Source organism: Alternaria infectoria (genome assembly GCF_024043175.1).
Source record: "Alternaria infectoria strain BMP 0036 chromosome Unknown scaffold_14, whole genome shotgun sequence".
Taxonomy (NCBI): Eukaryota; Fungi; Ascomycota; class Dothideomycetes; order Pleosporales; family Pleosporaceae; genus Alternaria; species Alternaria infectoria.
Window position 1 is genome coordinate 731,046 of NW_026250703.1, and position 26,808 is coordinate 757,853.

At 53.2% G+C, this 26,808-nt stretch overlaps 9 protein-coding genes across 9 annotated transcripts; 3 read left to right on the forward strand and 6 right to left on the reverse strand.

The window, feature by feature from the left end:
• Positions 1-228: 228 nt before the first annotated feature.
• J4E92_008002 (uncharacterized protein) lies at positions 229-1,302 on the reverse strand (the record flags this gene model as incomplete). The annotated part of the gene is made up of 1 exon (XM_051499360.1): positions 229-1,302. One exon carries the CDS (start codon positions 1,300-1,302, stop codon positions 229-231), a length of 1,074 nt encoding a protein of 357 aa, XP_051350609.1.
• A 334-nt stretch (positions 1,303-1,636) lies between these two features.
• Positions 1,637-2,937, reverse strand: TCA8 (Succinate--CoA ligase [ADP-forming] subunit alpha, mitochondrial; the record flags this gene model as incomplete). Its single annotated transcript, XM_051499361.1, has 7 exons — positions 1,637-2,137; positions 2,190-2,272; positions 2,322-2,347; positions 2,396-2,458; positions 2,512-2,638; positions 2,698-2,726; positions 2,780-2,937. The coding sequence occupies 7 exons, from the start codon at positions 2,935-2,937 to the stop codon at positions 1,637-1,639; spliced, it is 987 nt and encodes a 328-aa protein (XP_051350610.1).
• A 620-nt stretch (positions 2,938-3,557) lies between these two features.
• Positions 3,558-4,710, reverse strand: J4E92_008004 (uncharacterized protein; the record flags this gene model as incomplete). Its single annotated transcript, XM_051499362.1, has 3 exons — positions 3,558-3,681; positions 3,731-4,420; positions 4,472-4,710. The coding sequence occupies 3 exons, from the start codon at positions 4,708-4,710 to the stop codon at positions 3,558-3,560; spliced, it is 1,053 nt and encodes a 350-aa protein (XP_051350611.1).
• Positions 4,711-5,205: 495 nt separating this feature from the next.
• Positions 5,206-7,936, forward strand: J4E92_008005 (uncharacterized protein; the record flags this gene model as incomplete). Its single annotated transcript, XM_051499363.1, has 3 exons — positions 5,206-5,643; positions 5,691-6,059; positions 6,110-7,936. The coding sequence occupies 3 exons, from the start codon at positions 5,206-5,208 to the stop codon at positions 7,934-7,936; spliced, it is 2,634 nt and encodes an 877-aa protein (XP_051350612.1).
• Positions 7,937-8,513: 577 nt separating this feature from the next.
• J4E92_008006 (uncharacterized protein) lies at positions 8,514-9,199 on the forward strand (the record flags this gene model as incomplete). Its single annotated transcript, XM_051499364.1, has 3 exons — positions 8,514-8,533; positions 8,589-8,749; positions 8,805-9,199. 3 exons carry the CDS (start codon positions 8,514-8,516, stop codon positions 9,197-9,199), a joined length of 576 nt encoding a protein of 191 aa, XP_051350613.1.
• Positions 9,200-10,049: 850 nt separating this feature from the next.
• Positions 10,050-10,838, reverse strand: J4E92_008007 (uncharacterized protein; the record flags this gene model as incomplete). The annotated part of the gene is made up of 2 exons (XM_051499365.1): positions 10,050-10,641; positions 10,834-10,838. 2 exons carry the CDS (start codon positions 10,836-10,838, stop codon positions 10,050-10,052), a joined length of 597 nt encoding a protein of 198 aa, XP_051350614.1.
• Positions 10,839-15,589: 4,751 nt separating this feature from the next.
• J4E92_008008 (uncharacterized protein) lies at positions 15,590-16,944 on the forward strand (the record flags this gene model as incomplete). The annotated part of the gene is made up of 2 exons (XM_051499366.1): positions 15,590-16,289; positions 16,346-16,944. The coding sequence occupies 2 exons, from the start codon at positions 15,590-15,592 to the stop codon at positions 16,942-16,944; spliced, it is 1,299 nt and encodes a 432-aa protein (XP_051350615.1).
• A 784-nt stretch (positions 16,945-17,728) lies between these two features.
• Positions 17,729-19,267, reverse strand: J4E92_008009 (uncharacterized protein; the record flags this gene model as incomplete). Its single annotated transcript, XM_051499367.1, has 1 exon — positions 17,729-19,267. The coding sequence occupies one exon, from the start codon at positions 19,265-19,267 to the stop codon at positions 17,729-17,731; it is 1,539 nt and encodes a 512-aa protein (XP_051350616.1).
• A 3,369-nt stretch (positions 19,268-22,636) lies between these two features.
• J4E92_008010 (uncharacterized protein) lies at positions 22,637-24,295 on the reverse strand (the record flags this gene model as incomplete). The annotated part of the gene is made up of 1 exon (XM_051499368.1): positions 22,637-24,295. A coding segment is annotated over one exon (1,659 nt), but the record flags the coding sequence as incomplete, so codon positions are not given.
• Positions 24,296-26,808: the final 2,513 nt, after the last annotated feature.

Below are 26,808 nucleotides of genomic sequence, written 5' to 3' on the forward strand. Positions count from 1 at the left end.
TAGCGGCATTTGTATGATAGTCCGGTATAGCGTGGCGTTTTGGTATGGGAATCTGCTCGGCGCGGTATGGGTCGGCGTACCTGGTTCTTTCATGTGTAGATAGGAAGGACCTCATGGCCTTGGGTATTGTTCCTAAGCTCAATGACCACTTTACGCTTCGCCCGCAAGCATGCGCTTGCTCCGTATCGGAGGTATTGCTCAACCGTGCGCGTCTCCGCCATCTCCAGCTCACTCGTCATCTTCCTCCTCATCTTCGTCCAACGCCCTCTTCATCGCCTCTTTCTGACTTGGCAGTCGCCCACCCCTGCCCACCTTGGCCTGCCTCGCCATCTCCTTCTCCTCATCGCTATCCGCCACGAGCGGGATCTTCTCAAACACAAACATGCGCGCCGCCCTATCCTCGCCCTTCCACCCCGTCTCCATTGCCCCCAGCGTCCTCACATGATGATACCCCGGATACTGGTTCCAATCAAACTGCCAGCTCTCCACCACCTTCAACCCCGCATGGCGCGCCAGATCCCTGATATTCCACAGCGTGTACGGTTCGCCTTCGAACAGCGTGACGATAATCCGGCCGCCCATGCGGAGAAAAGGGCGGATGGGTTGCTGGGGCGGGCTGCCTTTCTTGTTATCATCCTGGTTCCGCAGGATTTGTAGCCGCCGTTTGGGATTCGAGGTGTCGAGGCAGGATTTGAAGAAGGATACCAAGAGGGCTTGGTTGGCGCGGACCTGTCGGTTTACGTCGGTGGATAGACCGCCTGTGTGTGGGAACATGAAGGCGATTGTGTCCCAGCCTTCTTCGTCGTTGTCATCGTCGTCGTCGCGGTTACACCGTAGGTGTTTGTAGCTGGATAGTTTTGTTGCGTCGATGTCGTGGTGGAGGGGGACGGGCGGTGTGAGGGAGGAGAGTTCGGTTTGGATTTCTCTAAAGGAAGGGTATTTGCTGTGGACGTCTTCTTCGTCGTCGTAGCTCGTTGCCGTTACGTTTGCGCAGCCGTGTTCTATGGCGAGGGAGCGCGTGAAGCTGAATTCGCCTTCGCCGACGAGGAGTATGTGGTCGTACTCGCCGAAGGGAATTTTGTGCTTCTTCTTTGGGGGTTGCGCGTGGGCGGGCGTCGTTGCAGGTGTGGATGCTGCTGCTGCATTTGGTGCGCTCATCTTCTGCTTCTTGTTCGCTGGAGTTTTTGCCGTGGGTTTGGAGTCGGCCGCTGCTTTCGCGTTCTTCTTGTGGAACGCGAAGATCTTCTTCTCACCTTCGCGCTTGAGCTCGCGACGGGCGCGCTTGGTCTTTGTTTTCGACATGCTGTTGCTGTGTTTGCGATTGCAGAGTGCAGTCAATTGGATGCGGCTCGGAGGTTTGCGGGGAACTGGACGAAAATGATTAGTTTGGGTCACGCCCAAGCAGGGTTCAGGATCTGCATGTGAAAAGAGGGCTGCATGCACGTCAGCACGATATCTGCACATTACTCAGTAGAACCTTTATAGCAAGCCAAACCATGATTAGAGAGGATATGGTCTGAAGATGCACACACGATGGATTGCTCTTATGACTAAAATGTACAATGGACCTAATGCAGCAGCCGCAATATGCAAGCCGGCACGTTCAAGCAGTTCAATGAAACATCGTTATGACTGCTTATATCAAGTCGCGCTTGACGAACTGGTCGTAGAGAGTTGATCCTAGCTTGGCGGGGGAGCGCTCAACAGTGACACCAGCGGCCTCAAGCGCGGTGATCTTGGAGTTGGCATCACCCTTTCCACCACTAACAATGGCACCAGCGTGACCCATTCTCCTGCCTGGCGGTGCAGAGATACCAGCGATGAAGCTGACAACGGGCTTGTTGGCAGTGTTGTACTCCTTCAAGAAGTCTGCGGCATCCTCCTCGGCGGAACCACCAATCTCACCAATCATGATGATACCGTCAGTCTCCTCGTCCTTCAGGAAGACATTCAGGCAGTCGATGAAGTTGGTTCCGGAGAAGGGGTCACCGCCGATACCGACAACGAGTGACTGGCCAAGGCCGGCTTGGGTGGTCTGGTTGACGGCTTCGTATGTGAGGGTTCCGGAACGAGAAACAATACCGACGCGGCCGCGCTTGTGGATGAAGCCTGGCATGATACCAATCTTGCATTGACCCTTTTCAAGTCAACATCACACCCAGATTGGAAGAGGTAGGCAAAGAACGTACGGGAGCGATGATACCGGGGCAGTTGGGGCCGACCATGCGAGACTTGTTCTGTGTCTTGAGCATGTCTGTGATGCGGACCATGTCTGCATCAATCAGTATCTGTGCCTCATTGACCATGTCTGTATTTCATACCGTGTTGCGGGATACCCTCAGTAATACTGTCGGTTGTAAGTTTCCAAGTATCCAAGTTTGATATGTATACCTACGTCACAATCAGGGGAACCTCTGCGTTGATAGCCTCCTCGATACTGGCAGCAGCGACTGGCGGGCTACAGGGCTGTTAGATCGCATGGTCTGTATGCGGCTGTGGGGTATGGCGTACGGAACGAAGATGGCAGTAGCGGAAGCCTGAGTCTCCTTCATGGCCTCTGCTACGTTCTTGAAGACGGGCAGTCCAAGGTGCTCGGTGCCCGCCTTCTTGGGGTTTGTGCCTCCAACAACCTTTGTGCCTGTCGCCCTGTCAGTCCTCCCCCTCACAGGATTCTGTCAGCGGGTCCGTTGCGCATACCGTATTCAATGGCTTGTTGTGCGTGGAAGCTGGTCCTGCATTAGCCCCTCTTCCAACCACGCGCTCTTGCAGTCGCACTCACGTTCCCTGCTTTCCCGTGAAGCCCTGGAACAGGACCTTGGTGTCGCCGTTGATGCGAAGGTTCTTAATCGTCTCGGCGTACTGCGAGGAAGCGGTCGCATACTGCCTGGTAGCGGCCTTTGAGAGCGCAGAGCGCATGGGTTGCCGGATTGCCTGCATCGTGACGGGTATGGTGGTCACGGAAGCAACTCTGGGGTTTTTGGAGGGTATCGCGGGTCGGTTTAGTGGTGGTTAGCGGTCTGAGCGAAGCTGCGACATGGCGGGAGTTCTTCGGGTGAGCTTGGCCAACCTAAAATCTCGTGCCAGGGTCCGTCCGCGCCCGACAACTTCACGAAAATAACTCGTCTATCGAGGGCACATCCCGATAGGTTGCAGTCTCATGTCGAGATGAAGAGGCCGAGTATTTACATATACGGTGATTCTGCTTGGTCTGCGTATCCCAATACTGTGCTTCTGAACATGGTGTTGCTCGCGATGTATGTTTTCAAGCCGCGGTCCTCAACATTCAACCATGTTGCAGTGCATGTTTCGCAATAGTAAGACATTCGCGGCGGGCATACATGATGGTTAGACAGAGTCCTATTTTGTGCTTCATCTTGCTCAATCTACAACTGTCCATCTTGTTCTCATTTTTCGTTGCGCGGTTTACCAGGGTCTTTCTCCGACTCGACAGAATCAAAATGCGGGATGGATACATGCGATAGATGCAATGTATCGTAAGACGTATATAATTCTTACATGTTCTACACAGTTTATACACAATAGTCGGAGATCTACAGTTAGTCGTTGAGCTTGCCGTAGAATGGGATTCCAATGGATTGGAGGAGTAGACGTGCGTCCTTGTTGTTGGTGGCATCGGTTTGGATGGTGATGTGGCAACCGGGAATCATCTTGGGTGGGTATCTGAACTGTGTCAGTCGGAGCGCAGATTAATAGAGGACAGCCGACTCACGCATCATAGTTGACCTCAATTTCCGGGAAGAGGGCAAGTTGGTCTGGGGTGAGACCAAAGCTCATGTTACCGTGTCCGTCCCCAGACGAACCTGGTACGCCTTTCCACTCCTTGATCCTTGGCAACACCACATCGATGAGTTTTGTCAGAAAGTGCTCCGCATCTTCCCGCTCCATCTTGGCCGTCACCGAGACATATCTGCCCGCACGCAAGCCCCACCCAACGACATTGTGTCTCGCCTTGTGCGACACGGCTCGTACATTGCTGATGGCCTGCAGGATCATACCTGCGACGTGCAGATTCCCGCTGTTCTCTTGCGCTTCTGGCACCATGGAGTGAACTGTGACGCCTGTGATCTTGGGTATGTTGCGGAAAGTGCGGGGCTCTTGAAGCAGCCGGAGCACCTCACCCTTACCTCGTGGAGGCCTGAGGGGGCGGTTCTTGAAGTACGGGGAGTCGCCAGTCCATTCTCGTAGTCTTTGCTCCGTCTTGGGAGCGCGGTAACCGGGAGGGTAGTGCTGATATGTGAGGGTGAGGAGATCGGACGCGATCTTGCTCTGGTAGGTTTGCTCGAGACGGGACAGGCTGAAGGGTCCAGGCTGGAAGAGTCGCGAAGAGGGATCCGACTCGGGAGGTGGCTGGTGGGGGTGCAGAGGGCCGCGGTAGTATTTGGGGGATCGGTACTGGTATCTGGTATGTATGAGCCTGTGTGTCTGCTGGTGCATGCTTCAGCGGCCGTACCTGCTTGGCGGCAGCTGCTTGTTTCCTCTCCTCCGCAGCCGACTCCGCGCTACGGGGTCGTAGTTCTTTGCCAGTTCCTGCGATGGCGGCGGGACCTCGAATGATGAGGCGTCTTCAATTTCTCGGACTGCTTCGGACGAGGCATTGCGGCGGCACAGGGGGACAGCCGCGCGGATGGCGGGTCTGGTGCTGTTGCAGAAGGCCGTGGCCGTGCGGAATGGCAGCTCGCGCAGTGCCATGGGTGTGTGGTGCGGCGTCGTCGTGGGTACGGGCCTCACAGCATGCGACAGCGTCTCCAACGGACTTTTCCTCGGAATACGCTATACGCGAGACGCGAGGGCGGCAGGGATGGGCGGTTCTGGGGTCCGCAGCTAGCCAATAGGGCTACCCCACTCGTCCGCACCTGCCACTGCTCCAGGTCGGACGTCAGCTCGCGACAATGCGGCTGATCGGCATCGGGGACATGCTGTGCTCGTGTCTTTCTTTTTGTGTCTTGCGTTGAGGTCACTGTCTGTTGGCCGCTCCTTTGACCGCGCGTCACCATTGCGCTTTCATCGACAAACTCCCAGCGGCCGCCAGCCAGCCCCCAAACACCCGCTCGCTTCCCCACCGACCACCGGGCTCAGGGCTCGTCTGCACCTTCCTCCACCACCGAACCCAAGCTCGCTGCCTGCCCCGCTACCCACCGCCGCGTTCCCTTCACTGAATGGGTCTCGCCTTCACCGTCCACCACCATGAACGGCATGTCACGCTTTCTCAGCCGGCGCGACAAGCATCATGAGAAGCGCGCGTCCAAGCACGCCCATACCAAAGTACGCCTGAGCTCCTTCGCTTCTGTCAACTCTCTCAGTCCTTTGCTATGCTCGGCCGCCGTCGCGCTGCCGGAAGACTCGCCCAGCTGCCAGCGGCGCTTGTCTGCCGGCATCGAGACGCTGTACCACAAGCTCCCATTTGTACTGCGAACATCGGTAGAGGATAGTCTTCTATTTCTACACCAGAAGCTACCATGCCGTGCTTCTTCTCTTACACCCAACGCCGATCCACCTTCCACATCGCATTCTTCTGACTATGTGTCTCTACAGTCCAAATCCACCAATGCTTCGCCCGACCTCTACAGAATATTCACGAGCGAAGGTCCCAGACCGCCAGCGAACAATGAGTCCGAGAAGAAGGTACGCGAGGGAACAAGGCTGCATGCAACCTGGCTAACCGGCTGCAGGTCAAGATGCTCCTTTCACGCCTACAAGGCGCCGGCATAACCAGCATGGGAGAGGAACAGGCCGAACATGCCCTCGCCTGGCATCCCAACGACATCGACAAAGCCTACGATCTTCTAGTGCTCGCCAACGAATCGCTCGAAGGCGAGCTGAAGGACTTCAGTCCTGACGTGACCATGCTGGGCGCCATAAACCGGAACATGGTGACGTGCTATCTGGACGCACTGCTGTTTGCCATGTTCGCGCGTCTCGACAGCTTTGAGGCCATGTTGTACGACAACTTTGAGGATGAGCCAAGGAAGAAATTGGCGGCTGTCTTGCGCTTATGGGTCAATCTCTTGAGGAGTGGTCAGCTCATAAAGGTCGATTTGGTACGACCTACCTCGTCATCCAACTCCTTCGTGGCTAACGCACATCGTAGACAAAGCATCTCCAGGATTCGCTTGCCAAGTGCGGATGGGAAGATGCTGCACAGGTCCGTCAACAAGACGCTTCGGAAGCTTTCACTTTCATCACTGGTGCGCTCGAGCTGCCGCTACTCACCCTCAAGATGGACATCTACCACACCGGACGCGAAGACAAGGAAGATGACCACAAGTTCGTCAACGAACGGCTGCTGGAAGTCGCCATTCCAGAACAAGAGGGCGATCACATTGTCACATTGGAAGACTGTTTGGAAACCTATTTCAACAACAGAATCGAGGTCAAGCGATACCTGCAACGGCAAAATACGATAGCATCCATCAAGTCCAAAGACGAAGAATTCGTAGACAAGGATCCTGAGAAGAATGAGACAATACATATAGAGACGATGGAGATGGAGGGCTCGATGACCCCTCTCGTCTCTACGCCTATGACTTACGAGCCAAGCACACCACTAACTCCAACGCGACCAAATCTGCAAGGCCGCCGTCGCGCTGATAGTATCTTCAGCCAGCGATATACACGTCAGTCACAGGAAACGAGCAAGTTTGATGAGAAGAAGCATGTCGAAGACATGCTGGACAACAGCTCTAGCGGCCGACCACGATCAGCTTCTCTACTTAAGAAGGAGATTCTCATGCCGGCCTGGCAGTTCTTCAGTCTCATCCCCTGGTATACCGACAACGTACCAAAGACCGATGCTCAAGTCGCTGCGCATTTCTCGGTGAAGCGTCCGGTTCTCGGCATATGCCTGAAGAGATATACGATGACGCCGCACGGCGCTCCAAAGCGTCTGAATACATATATCGACATTCCGCTCGATATCGGTTTACCTCACTTCATATCTGATGATCGGATGAAAGAAGAAGGTCCGCTGTTTGGCAATTTCAAACTTGTCCTCCAGTCTGTCGTCTGTCATCGGGGCGTATCAGTCGACTCTGGCCACTATATTGCGCTTGTCCGTGCCAACGCTCGCGAACGACCTGGCACCGCGCAATCAGATTCGGAGGAAGAGCTGGAAAAGTGGTTACGCTTTGACGATCTCTCGCCGCAACGGGTGACTGAAGTTGACATTAAGACAGCCTTGCGAGAAGAGTCACCGTATCTGCTCTTTTACCAAGTGCAGCCGATTGATGAAGAGCTCGCTTCCCGGGGAGATCCGCCCACATATGCAGAAGCGCAATCAGGAGTTCCGTCCGTCGACCCTTCACGAGAAACGCTGGCTTCCCTGCCCTCTACAACAGCCGCGGATGCCGAGGCCGGTGTAGAGAACGACAACTTCAACACCAAAGATCCGCATACTGAATCCAATTCTACAGACGAGCCAGCTAGTCGAACCAGCATGTCCAGCAATCGGCGCAGCAGCACCGCGATCGAGGATGGCGAAGGCAGTCTACGTGGCCGAACTGAACCGCAAACACCAGATGATCAGAAAAGCAGCTTCTTGTCCGTATCCCGGCGCGGCTCTCGAATATGGTTGTCTGGGAACAACAGAAGTCGACCAGGTAGTCCAAGCGGCGAGACTCGTTTGTCTCTTACGTTATCGAGGCTAACGGGACGCGGTAGCAAGGACAAGCTGGTTACGACTGAAGCAGCTCCCAGCGACGAACCTCACATTGTGATTGAAAAAGTGAAGAGCGTAGAGAACGATCAACAGGGCCACTCTCCAGCCAAAGAGAAGAAAGAAGCAGGTCTATCGGGCAGCAAGAGCAAGAAGGAGAAGAAAGACAGACGGAGGAGCAAGAGTAGGGAGCCTGGTACAGTCCTAGACAAAGGGAAGAATAAGGACAAGAACAGGCCGGATCGCGAATGTCTGGTGATGTGAGGAAGGCAGGATTTGTGTATGTGGGAGAAATTCCTCTCTGTTTGTTCGTTGGTTGTTTGCATAGCATATCGCCGCGACACCGTTTCGCGATTGGGTGTCTACGAAGCCGGCGAGGGAGTTTTGAATCATTAGCGCGGCGTCATTGGAACATACAGAGTATGGCTTGATATTGGATTTGTTATGGCATATGCATGTTGGGGACTATAGATGAGATACCCTGCATCAGAACGATCAGAAGGCGCGAATGGCCTTCTCAATCTTCCATCATAGACCTGTGCACCTTCTATACTCGTGACGCGCACCAAGACTTCTGTGTCGTTCTCGCCCTATGTGTCTAGAGAAGGCATTAGATAAGACTAGAAGGGTGAATGCCTGTTGGGGCTAGCCAGCGGCGGGCAACAACCTGGCCTCTTGGGTCGCGCTAATCATGACCCTCGCCCACCACAAAAGTCGCCCGCTTGTCTTTACCCTCTCACCCACGTTCCGCGCAACCACATCTCTACCCCCAGCTTCTTGTCAAACGATCGCGAAAGCGACCTTCAATTCTTCACCCGAACAATCCGCTTCCAACGTCACCATGGCCATCAGCCCGCAAATGTACGCTGGATCCACTGCGCCCAGTGTTGAAGACAGTTTGCTAACTCGACTGCAGTTCCAACCTGGTCATCATCCTGGGATTTATGCAAATCTCCAAGAAGATACCTTTCGACGACCCGACTGTCCTCAACGGCGTGCGCGCGCTCTACATCGTCTCCAACCTGATCATCGCGGGTATCTACCTCTACGTGCAGGCGCAGATCAACAAGAAGAATGGTGCGTGGAAAGAAAGCCCAGGGTAGACCGACACAGCGGCTAACAAATAGCACAGACATGACCGTCGTCAAATACGTCGAGCCGGCCCCGATGGGCTCAGGCGAAGAACCGAAATTCGTCGCTACCACCGTCAAAGCCTACGACCTGCAGAAGCTGCGCGAGCTCTTCAAGGCCCAGCTAATGGGTGTCGGCATGATGGGCGTCATGCACCTTTACTTCAAGTACACCAACCCGCTCCTCATCCAGTCCATCATCCCCCTCAAGGGCGCGTTCGAAGGCAACCTCGTCAAGGTCCATCTCTTCGGCCAGCCGGCAACCGGCGACCTCGCTAGGCCGTGGAAGGCGGCTGGTGGTATGATGGGCGCCATGAGCGGCGGCGAGATCAAGACGGATAAGAAGAGCATTGAGGCTGCTGAGCGTGCGGGCCGTGGCGGTGTCAAGGACGAGTAGATGGGCTGGTGTGCCGTTTCTACGGAGTTGCCATGCATGTGGTGTGCATGGGAGCTGTCTTTCTCGATAGAGCTTGTTCGGTTCGCTCGCACTTTACGTACGAACTTGGTTGAGCGACTATGCGCTTGCTAATTGTATAACATGGACGTCTGATGCTTTTGCCATTCGCCAACTTAATTCCACGGCTTGTACAAACACACTGCATGCGACCTGTCTTTACGTGTCCATGTATTTGGATCCTTTCTTAATGTCCGACTCCTACAGCTAACCTTATCACAAAGACCCGCTCCTCTATGTTTGATCTATGAAACGCCTGACCTCAATAAGCCTTGAGCTCTATGCTAACACGCACATATCCGTCCGTTCTAGCCATCGTCCAGGGCGGACTTCCAGCAAACGCCATACTAAACACAACACATGAACAGCAAGAGTGGTGGATTAGGCCTCCTTAGCCCATGTCCGACTCGCGTCGAAAACCGAGACAGCGCCATAAGGGTCACCGGTTTGCTTGCGAACAACGGCATCGTCCATGGGAGTTTAGAGAACCATATGATGCGTCGGTGGCAGATATTATTGAGAGTAGAGTGGTTGGCGAACATGATAAGTGAATGTTCGTCGTCCGCTCTCACCTAGGTAAGAGCCCCTCGTGGACGTAATGACCGCGCTACGGTACCGGTCCTTTGGGTTGGAGTTGTGAATGAAGTTATTCGTGCGACTTGGTGCGTTGCTTTCATATTCCCCCGCTCCACTGAGGGAAGTAGCCATCTTGCAACGGCATGGCTGCAGGTTCATTTTCGTAGTTAAAAGGGTCGCCCCAGAAACCCTGGTTTTGTTAGCCAAATGACCCCGTCTACCTAAGCATGTCAAGGTCACTTACGAAATCAAAGTCGGGGATTACATCCGTGCTAGCTTGTACGTCGCCTACGATGTTGTTGATGTTGTTGAGATTGATGTCATCCCAGCAAGGCGCATTGTCTTGCATAGACTGCATAGACTGCAGCAAGTCGGGTTGAGTCTGCATGGGTTCTGGTTGAGATGGTCCTGGCATGTTTTGTTGGTTGTAAGCTGCAGACGGGTTTTGGTAGGCGTAGCTTGGGATGCCTTGCATTGCCGGATATACGCCCGTGTTGCTGTTGGGTGCGTTGTTGTTCAGCGGCATGGGAATGGAAGGCACGATGGGTTGGCTGACGTAGGTAGTCGATGGCTGCGGTGGCCCTCTTGGCGAGAGATTATGTTCTGAGACGGCCTTGTCGATCATGTTTTTGACTGCTTGCCATGCTTTGGCGCTGTTGTTCTCGCGGAGGATACGAGACATCTGGAGGGCTCTTAGAGCGCGTTGGCGGTCAGGTGCGTTGAAGAGGGGGTTGCGGAGTTCTGATAGGATATGCATGATGGCTTGGAAAGACGCGATTCCTCCTTTGAAAGTTAGCTCTTGTGTCTCACTGGGTGGGTATTGTCGGGGTTACGGACCAATGTGCCATTGGAAGCGAGCAGCATCGACATCGGCTGCGGCTCCGTTTAGTGTTTCGACGCAGTTTACTGACTTCTCGAAGATCCTAGCATTATCAGCCATTGTTGTTTCTCGTTAGGGCCCTGACTGGAACGTACGATCGGCGGATCTCGTCCGAAAAGACTACATCGCGGTAAGCACGCGGCATCCGAAGCCAAAACAGTAAGTAGGCACGCCACTCCAACAGTGAAGCCAGTCCCAGCGTCAGCCTCTCCATTGGCACCTCTGGGTTAAGGTTATGCAAATATTTTCGCTGATTCTCTTCATGAACTTCGTCGAGCATCACTTTGATCTGCTCATAAAGATCTCTGAGTTCTTGTGCTGGATCAGGACGAGATGTTCCATGGAGTCCTGAGTCTAGCATGCGGCGTTCAAGGCGGTAAGTGCTTTGAACTATACGCCGTAGAGCTCGCATGCCGTTGAACCGGACAAGTTGGAACGTCATAGTAGTAAACTTCGGTTCGTCATACGGGGCCGGACCGGGACTTGCGCCATCTACAAGGTCCTCATCGTTGATGTTTCGTGGAAACAGCGTCGTGTAGAAGTCTTCGGTGATGCTCGGTTCCTGCCCTTTGCATTCTGCTGCCCGGAACTCCAAATGCCCTAGTTGATGCCACATACGCCGACGTAGCTCAATAGTCAGAGCGTCCATGGAGCCGGTCGGGAATAACGATGGATCTCGATGCAGGCCTTGATTCAAAGCGATGCGAAATGCAATGCCTATCAGAACCCACGCTTTTCCTGCTATATGTGTGAGCGTTGCAGAACTATAAACATCTAGCACACTTACCCATATCTTCTTCTCTGGTAATACAGGTCAACCATAATACAAATCCCTGGAATATCTCCAGATTCGATGTTGTGAGATAGTTTTCCCGAGCCAGTGAGATCTCAACACCCAGCTGAAATCGATCGAGGAGTGATTCCTTTGTCTCGCCAAACTTGTTGTGGACTACCTTTGGAGGCAGAGAGTTGATCGCAGAGAAGTAGATGGCATAGGCCATGGGATGTGCTTCGTTGTTGTAGGTGGAAAATTTGCGCATCACCGTTGGCCTATGGGTAATTCTCACCATAGGATCTACATTTGCGAAATAGACGTCCAGCAGCGTGTCACGGTGCTCTTTTGTGCTCGGTAGCAGGTTTTCTAGATTTGATCCGGCTCCTGCGCGACCGAGGGAAAGTAGGTCAACCAGACTGCTTTGCGGCACTTCCTTCCTCTCTTCGTCGGTCTTATCACCAAGCAAGGCCTTGATGTCTTGTATCTAAAGCTCAATCAGTATTGTTCAATATTCCTAGAAACAGAGAAATACAATAAGAATGAATGTAGCTTTCGCTCGGTGCAACTCGGAGATATGTTCTGTCATGTCGAAAAGCGGCACTCACCTCATCGGCCAGTAATGCAAAATGCAGAGACGAGACAAACTGAGACTGCCCATCATTCAACAAGAGGGTCCCGTCGCCACCATCAGAAGCGATTCCTCCTCCATGGGAAGTCTGGCTATTCGACGATGGGGTCAGCGCCTCCACTTCTTTCCTGTCTAATTCAACACTGGACCGTACGGATGCCGTGGATTTCGCCCCCTGTCCCGCAACAGCTTTCTCTAAAAGATATTCGAGTCTGTCCAACCGGGCTTGCACGTCACTGCCTTTCCCGGTCTTTCCAGTGGCCCCAGCCGTGGGTTTCGAAATCCTTCCAGTAGTAGTGGATGCCGGTATTTGATCTGTCCAGGTACACACATGACTTCCTCGCATGCAAGAACCGCATACTGGATGAACGTGATCACATTTGACTTTCCTGCGCCGACATGTCAAACAAGAGGAGATGACGCGATGTCGTCCTCCGCTGGGTTTGCTTGCTGAGCCCGGCGAATTAGACGATATGCCGACTTTCGATTCAACCATGCTCGGGGACGGTTTGCGATAGTCTGCATGAGAGTCTTGAAGTTTTCGACAGGGTGGATCGGCCCCCGGGGAGGAATTGGTTCCGTCGCGCCTTGGTGTTCGTTGCGATTCTCGCCCCGCTAGCTGACGGGCCGCCGTTACCCGTTTGGGCCTTAGCGACGATCAACAATCTTCCTCCGAGAACTATCCGACCAATGCTTTCAAAGGTTGACAGCAGCAGACACCTCGGTACATGCATGGAAGTTTCATATGCCACTCCCGTTGACGGCCTAAGCGTGCTCCGAGGTCTCCAGCTTCGGATGTGGACCCTGTGTCGTCATAGTATCACATGCTAACGTCCTGTCACAGTGATAACTGCTTCCAGCTACAAAATCTGACGGTCAGAAATAAGTACGCTGACCGGAAGGAATCATTTGCGGTATTCGATTCATTCAGTTGATAGGTACCAGAACGGCGTCGGTCAGTTGTTGTGACTGGCCGTGCTTTTCGACTGCCCTGCACTATCCAAGTTACATCGCGATTCCGAAAGCGCAAGCTTGATTTGTGACCTCTGAATTCCTAATTCCTAGTTCACGTCCTCCTTCCGCTTCGTCGACACTTACCATAGATCTACCGGCTACAGTTCTATATACTCAGATGCATTGGGTGCACGGAAAAAATTAGAGACTGGGATCCACAAAAATGTGCTTATCACAGGCAGCACAGAGGCGCTTATCGTCCACAGTTCAATGAGAACCAGCGGGATGCTGACTTGCACGGGAATGGAGGCATCTCCGGACCTCCTGACTGGATTTACATGCTCCATAAGAGCGAGAGGGTAATTTGGAACGAAAACCGACAGTGAGGATAGCAACGTCTCAGTCTTCTCGGACCAGGTCAAATTTGGAAAAACCGCCCCATCCGATACTTGCAGTCAGCCTTGGAGGCATACCCCAGGTTCACCCTTCCCAGCCCCATTTCTATATAAGATTATTGGATGTAAATAGACAGCTGCGTCGTGTGATCGTATAACTGCTCTCACATTATATTAGAATTTTCGCCCCTATGTGGCATCGTATCTGTTACACACCCAGCGCTTTTACGCAACCATATAATAAGACATGCTTTTACCAACTGAACCCATGCAATCCGAACACCTTCAATAGATGCTGGTCATTTAATTAGCTCTTTACATCTACGGGATTTTCGTTCAAAGATCAAGATCAAGGTCAACAGCAGGCAGACAATCTTGAGCCCATTCAGACTACTCACAGTGTCATGTCGAGACACATCGAGTGCGATAACCTACCGGAACCTTGTGGTGGAGACGGTCTCCCTGTGGTCGGATCAGGTCTGCACGCCGTGGAGCACGAAGATGAAGGGAAGGAAGCCTGGATTTATCAACATGTCGTTACGGGAAACCCCACGCTCAAAGAGAACCAGTCGAAATCGATCGGAAGTTTGAAACCGTGGCTCTTCTGGTCCATACTGGTCGTTGTAAGCATTGTCGTAATCGCTGCGTCTGTGGGCGGAGCTGTAGGTGGCTCGCTAGCAGTCAAAGGGAACAGGAAAAATGCGCCACCATCTTCTGTGCAGAGGTAGTTCCCCCATGCCTAGAGAAACCATTGGCAAATGTATACTAATGTGTGAGCAGCGCACCAACCGCTATACTTCTGCCCAGCACAGGCGGCTCAAGTGATCGAACGTCCTCCGGACCACCGAGCTTCTCCTCCTCTAAACCCACGAGTGTACCCCCTTCCCTCGTAACCACGGACTGCCCAGCCAGCAACAGTACATCGTTCACACCCAGGGCACCGGAGGGCAATCCAGGACAATACGAATTCATCAAGCATTGTGGGTTTGACACCGACGGGCGGACACTGATCAAGGCCTTCGTCTTAGACCTCAATACATGTCTTGCACTTTGCTCGAATTGGAACTACCTACAAGCTGGGGGTGATAGGTGTAATTCAGCGGCATTCAAGGTTGACGAGCCACCGCCGGGGAATTGCTGGGCAAAGACAGGGACCTCATTGAAGCTAAGGGATGGGGTGACTGCTGCTCTCCTGCAATGAAGGGGCTGGGGAAGGTACTAGGCAAGGTACCCGAAGATGATTGGTGATGTGCAGTGTGGAGAATGCGGAGGCCGGAGGTATTCTGGTACTCCAGGATGGAGCTTGTTATCGTCCTCTAGAGCGCCCGAGCGGCCTTTGCGCGCTGTGCTTTTGGCGCGTCGGAAATTGCGTATATTGCCAAGTTACCATGACAGCAGAATTGAGTTCGTGAACATGTCGTGTCAGACGGTCGTGAACACGAAAAGACGTGTTGTTGCTGGCAAGAACATGGTTCAGGTGGATCCCGAAGTCGTCCCGTCGCGGTTCAGGTGACAGGCGCACGCTAGATAAGCGAAGATGCCGACAGCCTCCTCTTTTTCACCCAATCGTGGACCCATCGCCGTCTGCATGCACTTCGTCACACGTCACTGGTGTGATTGCAGCTCGTTTCGTCGTCTGCCCGCTCTTAGTGGTTCATGCTGAACCGCCAGGGCTGCCTTTCGCGGCGAGGCTGGGCTAGATAGCAGCAAAGCTTGCCTGCGCCATGCCATCTTCCTTGCTGAGGGCGTGCCCGTCAACTCGTTCAGATTATTCCGTCTACTCTCCCAAGGCCATAAACATCGCCGGCCCCGCTGCGAGCTTGTCCGAAGCTGATCTGAGATGAGACTGCGCGGACGCATAGCAGCATAGACTACCAAGAGGCTTCACCGCTCGCGGGATCAACATTGAGCGCATACCAGAAGGGCAAACATGCTCAGTCTTTGTTGAGATGGCGACTCTATCTCCTGGTGCGTGTGGGCATTTGGGGCTATTGGGATATAGCGCGCTGACCGAGTCGCATTCATAGACGTCCGCCATTCTACCCTCAAGTCGCTCAAACTGACCTGCCCCTCCGCCGAAGTTATTGAAGAACCGCAATCTGCATCGACCCTTGAATCACCTGTAATGGAGCAAGAAGGCTATCCATTCCCCGAAGTCGGAGACGAATGGTCTGACGAGGAGGTCCTGATACCCAGGCATAGACGGAAGGCGCCCTACATACCACCGCTCAAATTCGAGAAAGTTACAGCGACATCGGCCGAGACATCATCCGACGAATCATCGGCATTGGGCAGCCCGCAACGACTGAGCGCGACTATCAGTCCCCTCGTACCGCCCAAAAGCCCATCGCGACCAGACGCGTCGAGGGGTAACAGCCAAGATGATCTCATACAGCGGTACTACCAAGTCACAAAAGAGCGAGATGCGCTGAGGAAACAGCTGCAGAGGAGGAGCATGGGTCCACATGGGATGCCTGCAAAACGTTCGATCGTGTACAAATCTGAAGAGAACACTTTGATTGAAGAGCTACTCGCGTTGCGATATGAGATACGAGTATGGAGTGAGGAGTATTTCGGCGGACCCATCAAAGCCACGAGCAAGCGACCATATCTCACTAGAGCGAAGGAACTGTTTGGGAACCTCACGGACAACTACCAGACGTATCTGAAGCACCCAGAGGAACGGCCGCTCCTCATCCAAGCATACGTTTGGATGAAGCTGCAGCAAAAGATATTCAACAACTGGCAGAAGGGCAGTGGATATGTATGGGCAGGCAAACTGGGAGACAGGAAGCTGCGCGAGATTAACGACACATTGCGCAAGGGTACGCTACCCCGCCCCCGGTGAATCTCTAATGATTACAATGCTAACAAGGTACAGCTGTTAAGAACGAAGCCCAAGCCGAAGAATACCACCAATGGCGAGCCATGACCGTAAACCTCCTAGTCCCTCAGGTAGATGGCAAATGGCGTCCCACTTTCGATGCCGCGCCCGTCCTAAAACGAATATCCCGTTTCTGCAGTCGCATGCGCCGCAAACTACGGCCCTGGTCCACACAGTCTTTGCGTTCAGGGAAGGAACAACTGGGTACCATCATTTCAGCATCTGTTGCGTTAGATTTGAAGATGAAGCGCCAGCTCGCCGACTATCGCTTCGTTACATTCACTGGCGGTAAGAAGGATCAATACTGGGGCTACGGGTTCTACGACAGTGAAATGGAGGACGTGTATGAAGATGATGACGAGAACGGCAGTGGTGGATATGGCGTCAATGGCAGCGCAAAGGGCAGGCGAGTAGAATTGGCACTTGCGCCTGCACTCGAACGATGCGGTAATGCTAATGGACATGTCTTCGATCAGAGTTTCATGATGGTAAAGGCGGATGTGAGCTGTAAGAGATTAGAGAAACCCGAGAAGAAGAAGAAACAGCAGCCTAGGTCAAGAGGCGGCAGTAAGGGCTTTGGGCTGTGGGGCAAGTGAGACTAATGGATGTATGAGATGAATATTAACACACCACTCCGCTTTGAACACATGACCCTAGCGCTTGACATCCGTAATGAAAACACATGTGGGCTGCTTTGCTATCCACTCAGTCAACCACTACTTCAACCTCAATACCAGACTCTCCCTCCTTCTAATACCTAACACTAAATCTAGCCTCTATCCCGAGATCATGAATCGTTTTCATGAAAAGCCACGGTCTCGTACTTCGACCAACGAGACGGTCCAGCCATTCCGGCTACTTGATCTCCCGACCGAGATACGACTCATGATATATGAGCACCTCAGTGAGTGCCTTTTTCCCATTACTGGTTCCCTCACCAACTCATCAAAAGTCGTAGTTGAGTATCACAGTACTGATAATTCGTCACCACCGCGCAATTCGATTGGAATTTGGGTTCGGATTGATCAAGGTATTTTGCGCACGTGTCGCCTTGTTGAGGCTGAGGCATCACCCGTGGTAAAGCGATTGTACACACAGGCGCAGCTGGTGAATATGCGCCTGATGGCTGAAAAGCGTGGTTGGGATGCGTCGAGGACTACAGTGCATCACTTTGCCTGCCAGTGGTATGACTTGTTTTTTCTTCGCTTTTATTGATGATTGAGTGGCAGAATGGCTAAGGAGAGCTTAGGGAATGGGCGGTCGTTGGTGTAGGTACCATTGAGACAGAGTGGATCAGCTTAAGGCTCGGTCACGCACAAAGAGGTGGATAAAGCACGTTTACTTGCTGTAGTATTATAGTGTTACAAAAAGATGCGCAGTCTACTCCGACTTTGGAACGGTGTGAACCTCCCAGTCAGCGCCGTCCGGGCCCTGGACTTTACCATGTGGTTTATCGTGTGTGAAAGGCCCTCCAGCGTTCGTGACACCACTCTCCAAAACCCCCTTCTTCTCGCCTGTCCGCAGGTATTCTAAGAAGGCGACCGAAGCGTCGATGTACTCCTTGAGAGCAACCTTGCTACTTAGCGTCGTACCGGTGACCATGTTCATGATCCAAGGAACGATAAGAGGCGCATCGGTACAAGACGGGTGAGCGGTACCCAACAAAGTCATGAACCACCCCTCCTTAACGTTATCGATGATATTCTTCACGGCTTCAAAGTGCCATCCTTCGTCGTAGAAAGCCGTCTGCTTTTCTGTCCATTCTCCGCTCTGCATGACCAGTATCGGTACGTCGATGTCCTTGTTCAGGGGTCCAGATCCCTTGCCGGGGTCTAAGGCAATACCACCATTGATAGGCATTGCCTTTGAGCCAGCAGATTTCAGTGCTTGCATAGCCCCCGTCGCGCCGTATGAGTGACCTCCGACTGTGACTGCTGACAGGTTGAGGCGGTTCTTGAAACCAGGCAAAGCATTCCGCGGTGAATCGGGCTTGAGGTTCACGACCGGTGCGTCACCTGCATTGAGTTGCGCAAAGAGTTTGATGGTTTCGCTGATCTCAGCTTCACGGAAGTTGAGCTGTGCGGCCTTGAGGTCGAGGTCGGTCATCGGCGGATCGGCTTCTAGGTCCTTGAGCTTCATGTGCCAGACTTTTCGCTCCGTACCATCAGGATGGTGGACGATGGTACCGGGTCCGCTACCGTCACGGTGTTCGATGGCAGCGACTACGTAGCCGTGGCTTGCAATGCTTCCCAGGTAGTGTGCATAACTCTGGCTCATTCCTGCCATGCCATGCGTAAAGACAACGCAGGGCAAACTTCCAAGACCGTCGCCTCGTTTTAACTCTTTATGTTCTTGCTCTGCTGCGCTCATGATCTTTCCAAATTCGCCTGCACCACTACCATCTTCGCCCAAAATTTGCTCAGCACTGGAAAGGATTGGTGCATCAACGACACCTGGAATGACTGTGCTTGAACCAAGGAGCCAGAGACCGAAGGTGAAGACCGAAGATAATTTCGACACTCCGGCAAGACGAGCATAGCCTTCGCCAATAAGCGAGACAGGCTGAGGAAGCCACGGTCGTGCCCATGGTCGCTGGCTGGGCGGCGCCAGAGGCAGAGAGGATGGGTAGTATAAGGTGATGGCCAACGTGTCCAGTTGAAAAGCCTTCTCTCCAGTCGCCTTCAGTATCGCATCATGGATGGTTCTCTTTTGGACCTCTGTCTCAACATCCAGTATGCCAACCTCATGGGGTCCGGTATAAGGCGGGAGCGGCGAGGTGATTGGGGTCAAGCTAAAGAACAAAAACCAGAAAAGTACGCCCGCAGATGTGATGAACAAAAGACGCCGCGGTGTGAGGCGTGAAGGCCTGGGTACAAAGCGGGCAGGCCCGGGTACAAAGCGGCCCATCCGGAAGGCCATGATGCGCGGCTTGTATTGCAGTCTACCAAGGAACTTGAGAGGGCGTGCAAGGTCTAATGAAGGGCGCAAACTGTGACCAGAAGCGATATTTGGGGTTCCAGATATATCAAGTAGTAGGTGCGGTCCACATGGCAATTGTGGCGTATGAAAGCAGAGTGTCGCGTCGCGAAAGTGTTGGCCACTGATGACGTATGCGACATCGGAGATAAGACCGCCCAGATGCAGCACTCAACTAGTTGACACTTAGATCTTTCTGACACTCACGACACACGTCTTTGAGAAGCTGAACGACATCCCGCCGGCTACCTTACTAAGTGTTCCGCTATCTTTGAATACGACCTATCGATCCTAATCTGTCGAAAGTGGGGTCGATTGTTGATGACAAGAGCCGATGTCTCCGTAAGGTTTGCAGTGCGACACGTCCATTTCTTCCAGGATTGCGTCAAACCCTTAACTTATTAGGTGGAAAGGAATTTCGATAAGAGTGAGTTGCGCAGAGACGGGTCTACTAGCGAGGATGAAGATACGAGCCTGACTTGAATAACGCAAAGAAAGCACGACTGCAAGCTCGTAATGCGGTCTAGTATTCGAGCAGACATTACAACGGAGTCCCCATCAATGTTATAATCCTGGAAGGCTGTCATGAAGGGTTGGCGTACAGATGTGGCCGGTGCGACATGCTGTGTTGGCAGGTCATTGAGTATCAATCGCAGCGACTCCACCACCATACTGCGGCACAGCTGCGCGGCCTCAATGTTTGGATCCTCATTGTTGGTTTCCAGCAGCTTCCATCCCATGTAAAATCAGTCAGCACTCATTGCTTAATCGTTACAAACTAATGTATAACCATCGCACAGAAGCTGCTTCAAGCTGGACCGATATCCAAATCGACACTAAGGCCAGCTGGAAGTTAGAGAGACATACAGAAGTTGTTGGAACTGGCGCGATCGTCATGGTTGCCCTGGGTCAAGACAACTCATCAGATGCAATGCAAGTCAAGGTACTTACTCTGCTGGAGATGGACTCTGAGAATGCAGCAGCTGTCGATCAAAAGAGTAACCGGCGAAGTCCTTACACCTCGCATAGGCTGAATGAATGCCTCAGGAAGCCTCACGAACGTTCCACCGCACATGAAACAACATCTCGAACGATATTCAGGCTAGTCGTTCCGTCTCTTTGTGGACGATCACCGCGCTTTTACCCTCGATTCGTCACAATGTCATCCTGAAGTCGCTTACACGTGCATATGCATGCGCACGCTTACTGATGCCTGCGGAGCACATAAAACACAGGTCCCATGTAAGAGCACAACCGACTTCGCTTCGAGCACGTTCAGCGGCACGGGTAATTCCAAACGACCTCTCTATTACCCGAGCCACACACTCTCTACGCCTTGGCCCATAGCAGGACCTATAACGAACGTCCCGCTCCGTGTGTATGCCCTGGTAGTTGACTTGCATGTGGCCGGGGTCTCTGAAGACCTTTACCCGGACGATCGTCTTCGGTTCGGTATCGCTATGGACTTGCGCGCATTTCATTCCGGGGTTCGGATGGAGGACGATGTGGTTCCTGCATTTGCAATCTGTTGGTATTAGGCGCGGTTGGTTGCGCATGGAGCGGCAGTATAGGTAGAGGACCTGATCGAGTCTATGCTCCGGTGAGCAGAAGTTCGTCAGTACTGACCTTCAAAATGGATGCTTTGGTGGAGCTGCCATGTGGATAGAGTGGATCGTTCCCGGACTGCTTCCTATTTCAGTATCCTTACTATTACCACCCCAACATTAAGGACATGGTATTTGTCAGATCAGTATGTGCGCTTTGCTGCTCGCCTCCCCAGTTTCTGCGATACGCGGGTGCATAGGCGAACAGAGTGCAGGGTAAAAACCCTTGACGCCGCGGTCATCGTAACCATTTTTAAAATGCTTTCCTAAACGGTCGTGTGTCCGCGGTGGACTGACTATCTGATCGATCTGATGGCTTCCAAAACCGTCAAAGGTCCTTAGAGGGCTAGACGCCGGTGACCCACCAACAGCTAAGTCACCTCCGATACCAACACAAAAATCTCCACTGCATGTGTCTGTCGTTAGTCATTCGGTACCACGACACCGGTACCACGACACCGGTCTCTTTGGGCGACTTCATTGCGAAAAGTCCGTCTCGAGGCATCGGCCCCGTAACCAATTGAGACGGGAAACCCACTTGTTTACATCCCCTTCAGGACGACGCGCTGCGTCTCGCCACATGCGCCTATACGCTGCAGCCGCCAACATTAATTGCGGCGTTGCGTCAATCTGCACCATTTCGTAGCCAAATGAGTTTCTGGGTAACACGGCATAGATGGAAAGCACGCGACAAAAGGCTGGAGAACGGGTCCCGTTGCGCAGTTCACGTTAGACCAGTTCAAACCCATGCTCTACCAGGGGAACAGGTGTTGAACTATCCGGACTACATTGCACGTCTTCTCGCGGCTATGCGAAAATCTCATGTTGCTCATTCAGGCTTGCGCGCGTTCATATTGATGACGTGACGTCGCGTCGCGCTCAAGTGACGGTATTGCTTTCAAGGTTTTCCCTGAGTTCCCGTCCAACCTGCATGTACTACGCCAATGGCGCGGGCGGACAAGCTCATGCAGGGCGGGCCTGCGAATCCGATGGAGAGCTGCGGCGCGGATCGTAAGGGTCGGATCTGTGGATCGTCGAAACGGTGGCGACGAAATCACAGGGAGTTGTGTATGTCAGGGTGACGCACCATATACCTACGTGGTCCAGCGCAGCTGAGTATGGGCGAGCGATAGGCAGAAGCGTTGAAGATCACAAATGTAGAAACACGGAGATTTTGAATTGATTTGTATTGAACGCTCGCAAGCATCTTTCAAAAGGAGAGCAAGATCGACTGTGACAACTGTCGAGTGTAATGATTCCAATAACAGCTAGTAATTACTTCTCGCGCTCTTCGCGAAAGCTTCTCCTCCTCTGTAACATAGGAGATAATTTGTGCGCAGATATGGCAGGATAGGTCTAGGTAAAGAGACAAAGGTACGCCGAAAAATGCATGCAAGCGAGCTGGTGAAAAGCTGACGCAAAAGGGACCCGAAATGCGCGAGACTAAAAAGAGACCTTCCGACTTTTAGTCTTCCGTCAATGATGGGACTGCCTAGTAGATATGTAAGATGGGAGAAAACATGACTCGTCAATATGTACATCGAATGCAATTGTGTGTCGTTGATAGCGTGACATGAAGCATAGCCAGCCATGCTTCATGAGCCTCCTGGGCTTCGATTCAGGGACGCGGGGTGGATGGAGTTATTACTGTGTGCGTCGTGGGTAAGGTCGCTGATGATCGTGGCTTGATTGACATCTGCGAAGTATTTTATATGTTGCGTGGGGGTGTTGGGAAGAGAGACAACATAGGGGCGCGAGACTGCGCGGTGGTCGCTGCGCGGTTACGTAGCTTGGTTGGTTGATCCTCCTTCGGAGCAGAGACGGAAAGGAACTTGGCGGCACCTTCAGACAGGGCGGGTTTGTGCTGGCGCGCTGGTGCACGGGTGGAACGCTGCGACCCTTGGCGCGCAAGGTCGAGCGACGACTTGAGCTCCTCTTCGACAGTAGAGTGATTGGCACGCTGTGAGCCACGTCGAGCCAAATCAAGCGAGGCTCTGAGCTCGGTCTCAATGGAGCTGCGAGATTGCTCCTCATCTTGAGGCGCTTCGTCGTCTGAAGCGAAGAATGTTCGCCCTTCCAGGGTACGCCCTGGTGGCGTAATGTCATCGTCCTCCTTGTCTTCGTTAAGGAACGCAATCTGCTCTGAAAACTGATCAGCTGCAAGACTGAAGCCAAGCGACTTGCGGCTACGACGGGACGGAATCAGCTCTGGGACACTGCCGGCAGAGCTTGCCGAGCGCCTCACAGGGGAGCTCCAAAGACCGCAGCTCTGAGAAGAGGACATGAGGCTGCTGTCATAAGAGCTTCGCCTACTTAGTCGGACGTGACTGCTACGCGCCGAGCTCGTCGTGCTTCGACCGGCGTCGAGCATTGGAAAGTGCCGGTCGGACGCGGCGTACTCGTCAAGCAAGTCCTCATATGTGACTTCTCGTGTATCCTTGTATTCCTGCGGGACAAGAAGGGACGGGCTTAGCATGAAGCCAGTGTCGCCGCTGAAACGGTTGGCATGGAAGAATCCTGAGGGTGTCGGTGGCAGGCCAGTGCTGAGGGTGGATGTGGATATCGCAGAAGTCGGAACCAGTTCTGGCACACTCGATGTGCTGGGAACCAGCAAAGATGAGCGGAAATTGTCAGAGGCGAACCGCTCTCGATCAGCGGAAGTGATTCTGGAGTTGCGACGATTGGCTTGCTCAGCAGAAGGAGTGTCGCAACAGCGAACACCGTCATCAGATACTCGATCCCATTCGAAGTCACAGTCAGCTTCTAGAGCGTTGTCGTAGATATAGTCGACATCTTCCTCCCATGACTCCTCTATTGCGCGCCATGTGTTTGACTGGCGACGCTGATAAGGTTTCCGAATAGACATCCTCCTCGGCATGCCAAATGAGCCCAGCGTGTCAGACATTTGCGACGAGGGTCGTGAAGCTGAAGGCTCTGCCCTTGGTGAAGCAGGAGACTGACCTCTACCCTGTGATCTAGAGGTAACGGGAGATCGCGGATTTTGAAAGGAAAACGATCCAAAGTAAGGCGATCTTGGCGAAGTCGGGGACTTCATTGGGGGCTGTGGTGCAGGTCTTGGGCTGACGAATCTTTCTGGTTCCTCGACAACATCTGCGAGACTAGGACTAAAGGATGGCGGTGTGGTTGCGTGAATGGCTGAATCATCAGGCGTCGTGACTGCATGGCCAAAGTACGAATCTTCTGATATCTCAGGTAGTATGTCCGGGGTGGACACAGCAGAAAGAGCAAATGAGTCCCAGATACCCGACTCTCGCTTCGACCGCGACAACCTACGCGGACCAGAAGCAGGCTCTTCGTACGCGAACTCAGGTGTACCGAAGGCGGGTCCCAAGGGAAGATGAGGCGACTGTATCGACGATGTGTGCGTATGTTTCCGAGGGCTAGGTTGGGAGAAGCTCTCTATAGATCGGGCTAGGCGAAGGGGTCGTCGCGATATTGGGAAGTGGGGGACAGTTTCGGAATCGTGACGAGGTTCTGGGCTGCGAGGGGGATATGTGAAGCCTAGAGCAGACGTGGATCTCTCTTCTCCATTTGCCAGGTTTTCAGAAGAGAAGTTCCTGAAATGGACGTCATCGGATGGTGTGACGGGCAACTGCTGTTCGAGAGCAGCTATTTGATGTCGGTCGGTGTGAGAAAGGTGCTGAAAGTCGAATGGGCTCGAGATACGGCTAATCAGACTCGTACCTATTGTCACGATAAGCAGAGGGCCTTGGATCAGGGAAGAGAATCACTTACTAGCATCCTCGCTTCTTTTGCCCTTCCGTAAGATTGATGATCGTCTTTCGCTGACGTCCCCTTCGAACTCATCGACGTTTATCATGGGCGTCTCGCTCAGCCTCTTGCCCTTCTTCCCGCGGAACAACGACCTCCTAGACCCGGTAGACTCTTTATGACTCTTGTTGCTGGTGTGTCGATGTCCAGGTGGTGAGCCATGCCAAGAAGCTTCATGATCAGCCATCTCGGAATGGCTGAGGGACAACAGCGAAGGGGTCATAGATGTCGCAGTATTGCTTCTAGACCGTAGATTGAACACGGAACTTCGTCTGGCCGGATGGGCTCTGTGTTGCTCGGGCGAATGCATGCCAGGATGAGTTGAATGTGTGGAGTACTGCTCTGACCAAAAGTCTGAACTTGCGGTAGGAATGGTAGGCCCAATGGCCTGAGAGTCGACGGATGACTGTCGAGACCGGGAGGCATCGGTTTTATGGAACGAAAACATGGCTTAGGAGCCTGAACGAACCCCAGGAAAGTAAAGCCTAACGCAAGCAACGCGAACCGAGCAATGCTAGTATGGCGTGTGCAGGTCCCCACAAGTGGCCGGCAGATGTAGTTATGGCAACAACCATTGAAGTTGATGAGATGATCTGGGGAAACCTGTCGCGCGCACGCGAGCTCGGATGTTGTGAGTTCAGATGCCCGGGTTATACGCCTGCTGGAGGCGTTAGTGATGTATGCGAACGACTTGCCATTGGTACACAAGACCTGAGTTGGAGGGATCGAGGTTGGACGAGGCGAGATGATTGAACTTGGGCCAAGGCTAGGATCCAGGCGTGCCAAATGAGGGTAGAGGTATAGTTGAGATGCAATAGCAACCAAAGTAATATATGCGTACCTGGTCAAGTAGACAACTTATTTGCAGGGGAGGAGAGAACGTAAGAGCCTGAACACGGACCACTGCAGGGCAACGGCTGATGAAGGGGTTCTGCCCTCCGTGTGGGAATAACACGAGGATGCGGTCAGGGAGTTAGGGTCGAGTAAAGGTTGGCGAACTGCACAGACCGAAGTGAGACAAGCGGTGGTTGCGAATGAGAGGGAGTGGTGGACGGTCCAGGTAGCCGAGCAAAGATTCGAGTAAGGATTGTAGTTGCTGGAGAGCAATCATTGGCATATGCCGCAGTATTGCATGCCGTGACACGGGAACAAGAAGCTTTGTGGCCGGCAAAGTAACAGCAAATGTAGGGATGATCTCACTATGTAGGAACATGGCCGGCTTGGACGAGCAGCGGAGAGTATGTGGAGAAGATGGAAGGTGCTCAGTGTGCTCCACCAGGTTAGTGACATCCAGGACGAGCCAGGACAGGGCTCGCTGCGCGCCAGCAGGAGAGAAAGACATGGGTATCTGCCGCTGAGCGACGGCGCCTGAGCATCTGTTAGTGGCTGGGGGATGACGGAAACAGGGGTGCAGGAGACGGGGGATGCCCGACTTCACAAGGCTCGTGAGCCACTGACGATGAGCGCGCAAGTGAACGCGGCCCGACAGGTCGGCCTGCGCAATATAACGTTGCAGGGGCAGATATAGCGGGCGCTGATTGGACGTTGCAGCGAAATAAACGGTTAAATCTGCTGCATATCTGCTCTGACCACGTCCAGGCCCGCTATGCTACGAGGCCGTGAGGTCCAATTTGCTTGGAATGTCGGCCGTATGTTGTTGTGCATCCGAGAGGATTTGGCAACGCGTCGAAAGACGTGTCGTGGCTGGGAAGGTAAGCTCTCGCTGCTGTGTTCGCGGACAACGAAGCTTTCGTAGCACAGCACGCGTAAAATTGTGCTGACAATACGAGCGGGTATCCTCAGTCGGGGAGGGTATGATTTTGGCAGCTACGTACAGCATTTGTGCTGTTAGTGCCGAATATGCCGGTTCGCGATTTCAGGCGGGCACGGCGCAAATGCGTGCAGGGTTAGGCCTGGTGCTGGGGGCACATGGGTATGCATAAGGCCTAAGCATCAACATGTCTGCCACTTTGGACTGGAGCTGTGGCTAAGCTTGTCGACAAGAAGCGCAACTCTAAGTATTGACGCATGTCGTCGTCGTGTACTGGCGCGGAACAATCAAACTGTCAGAAAGGGATCGCGATAAGC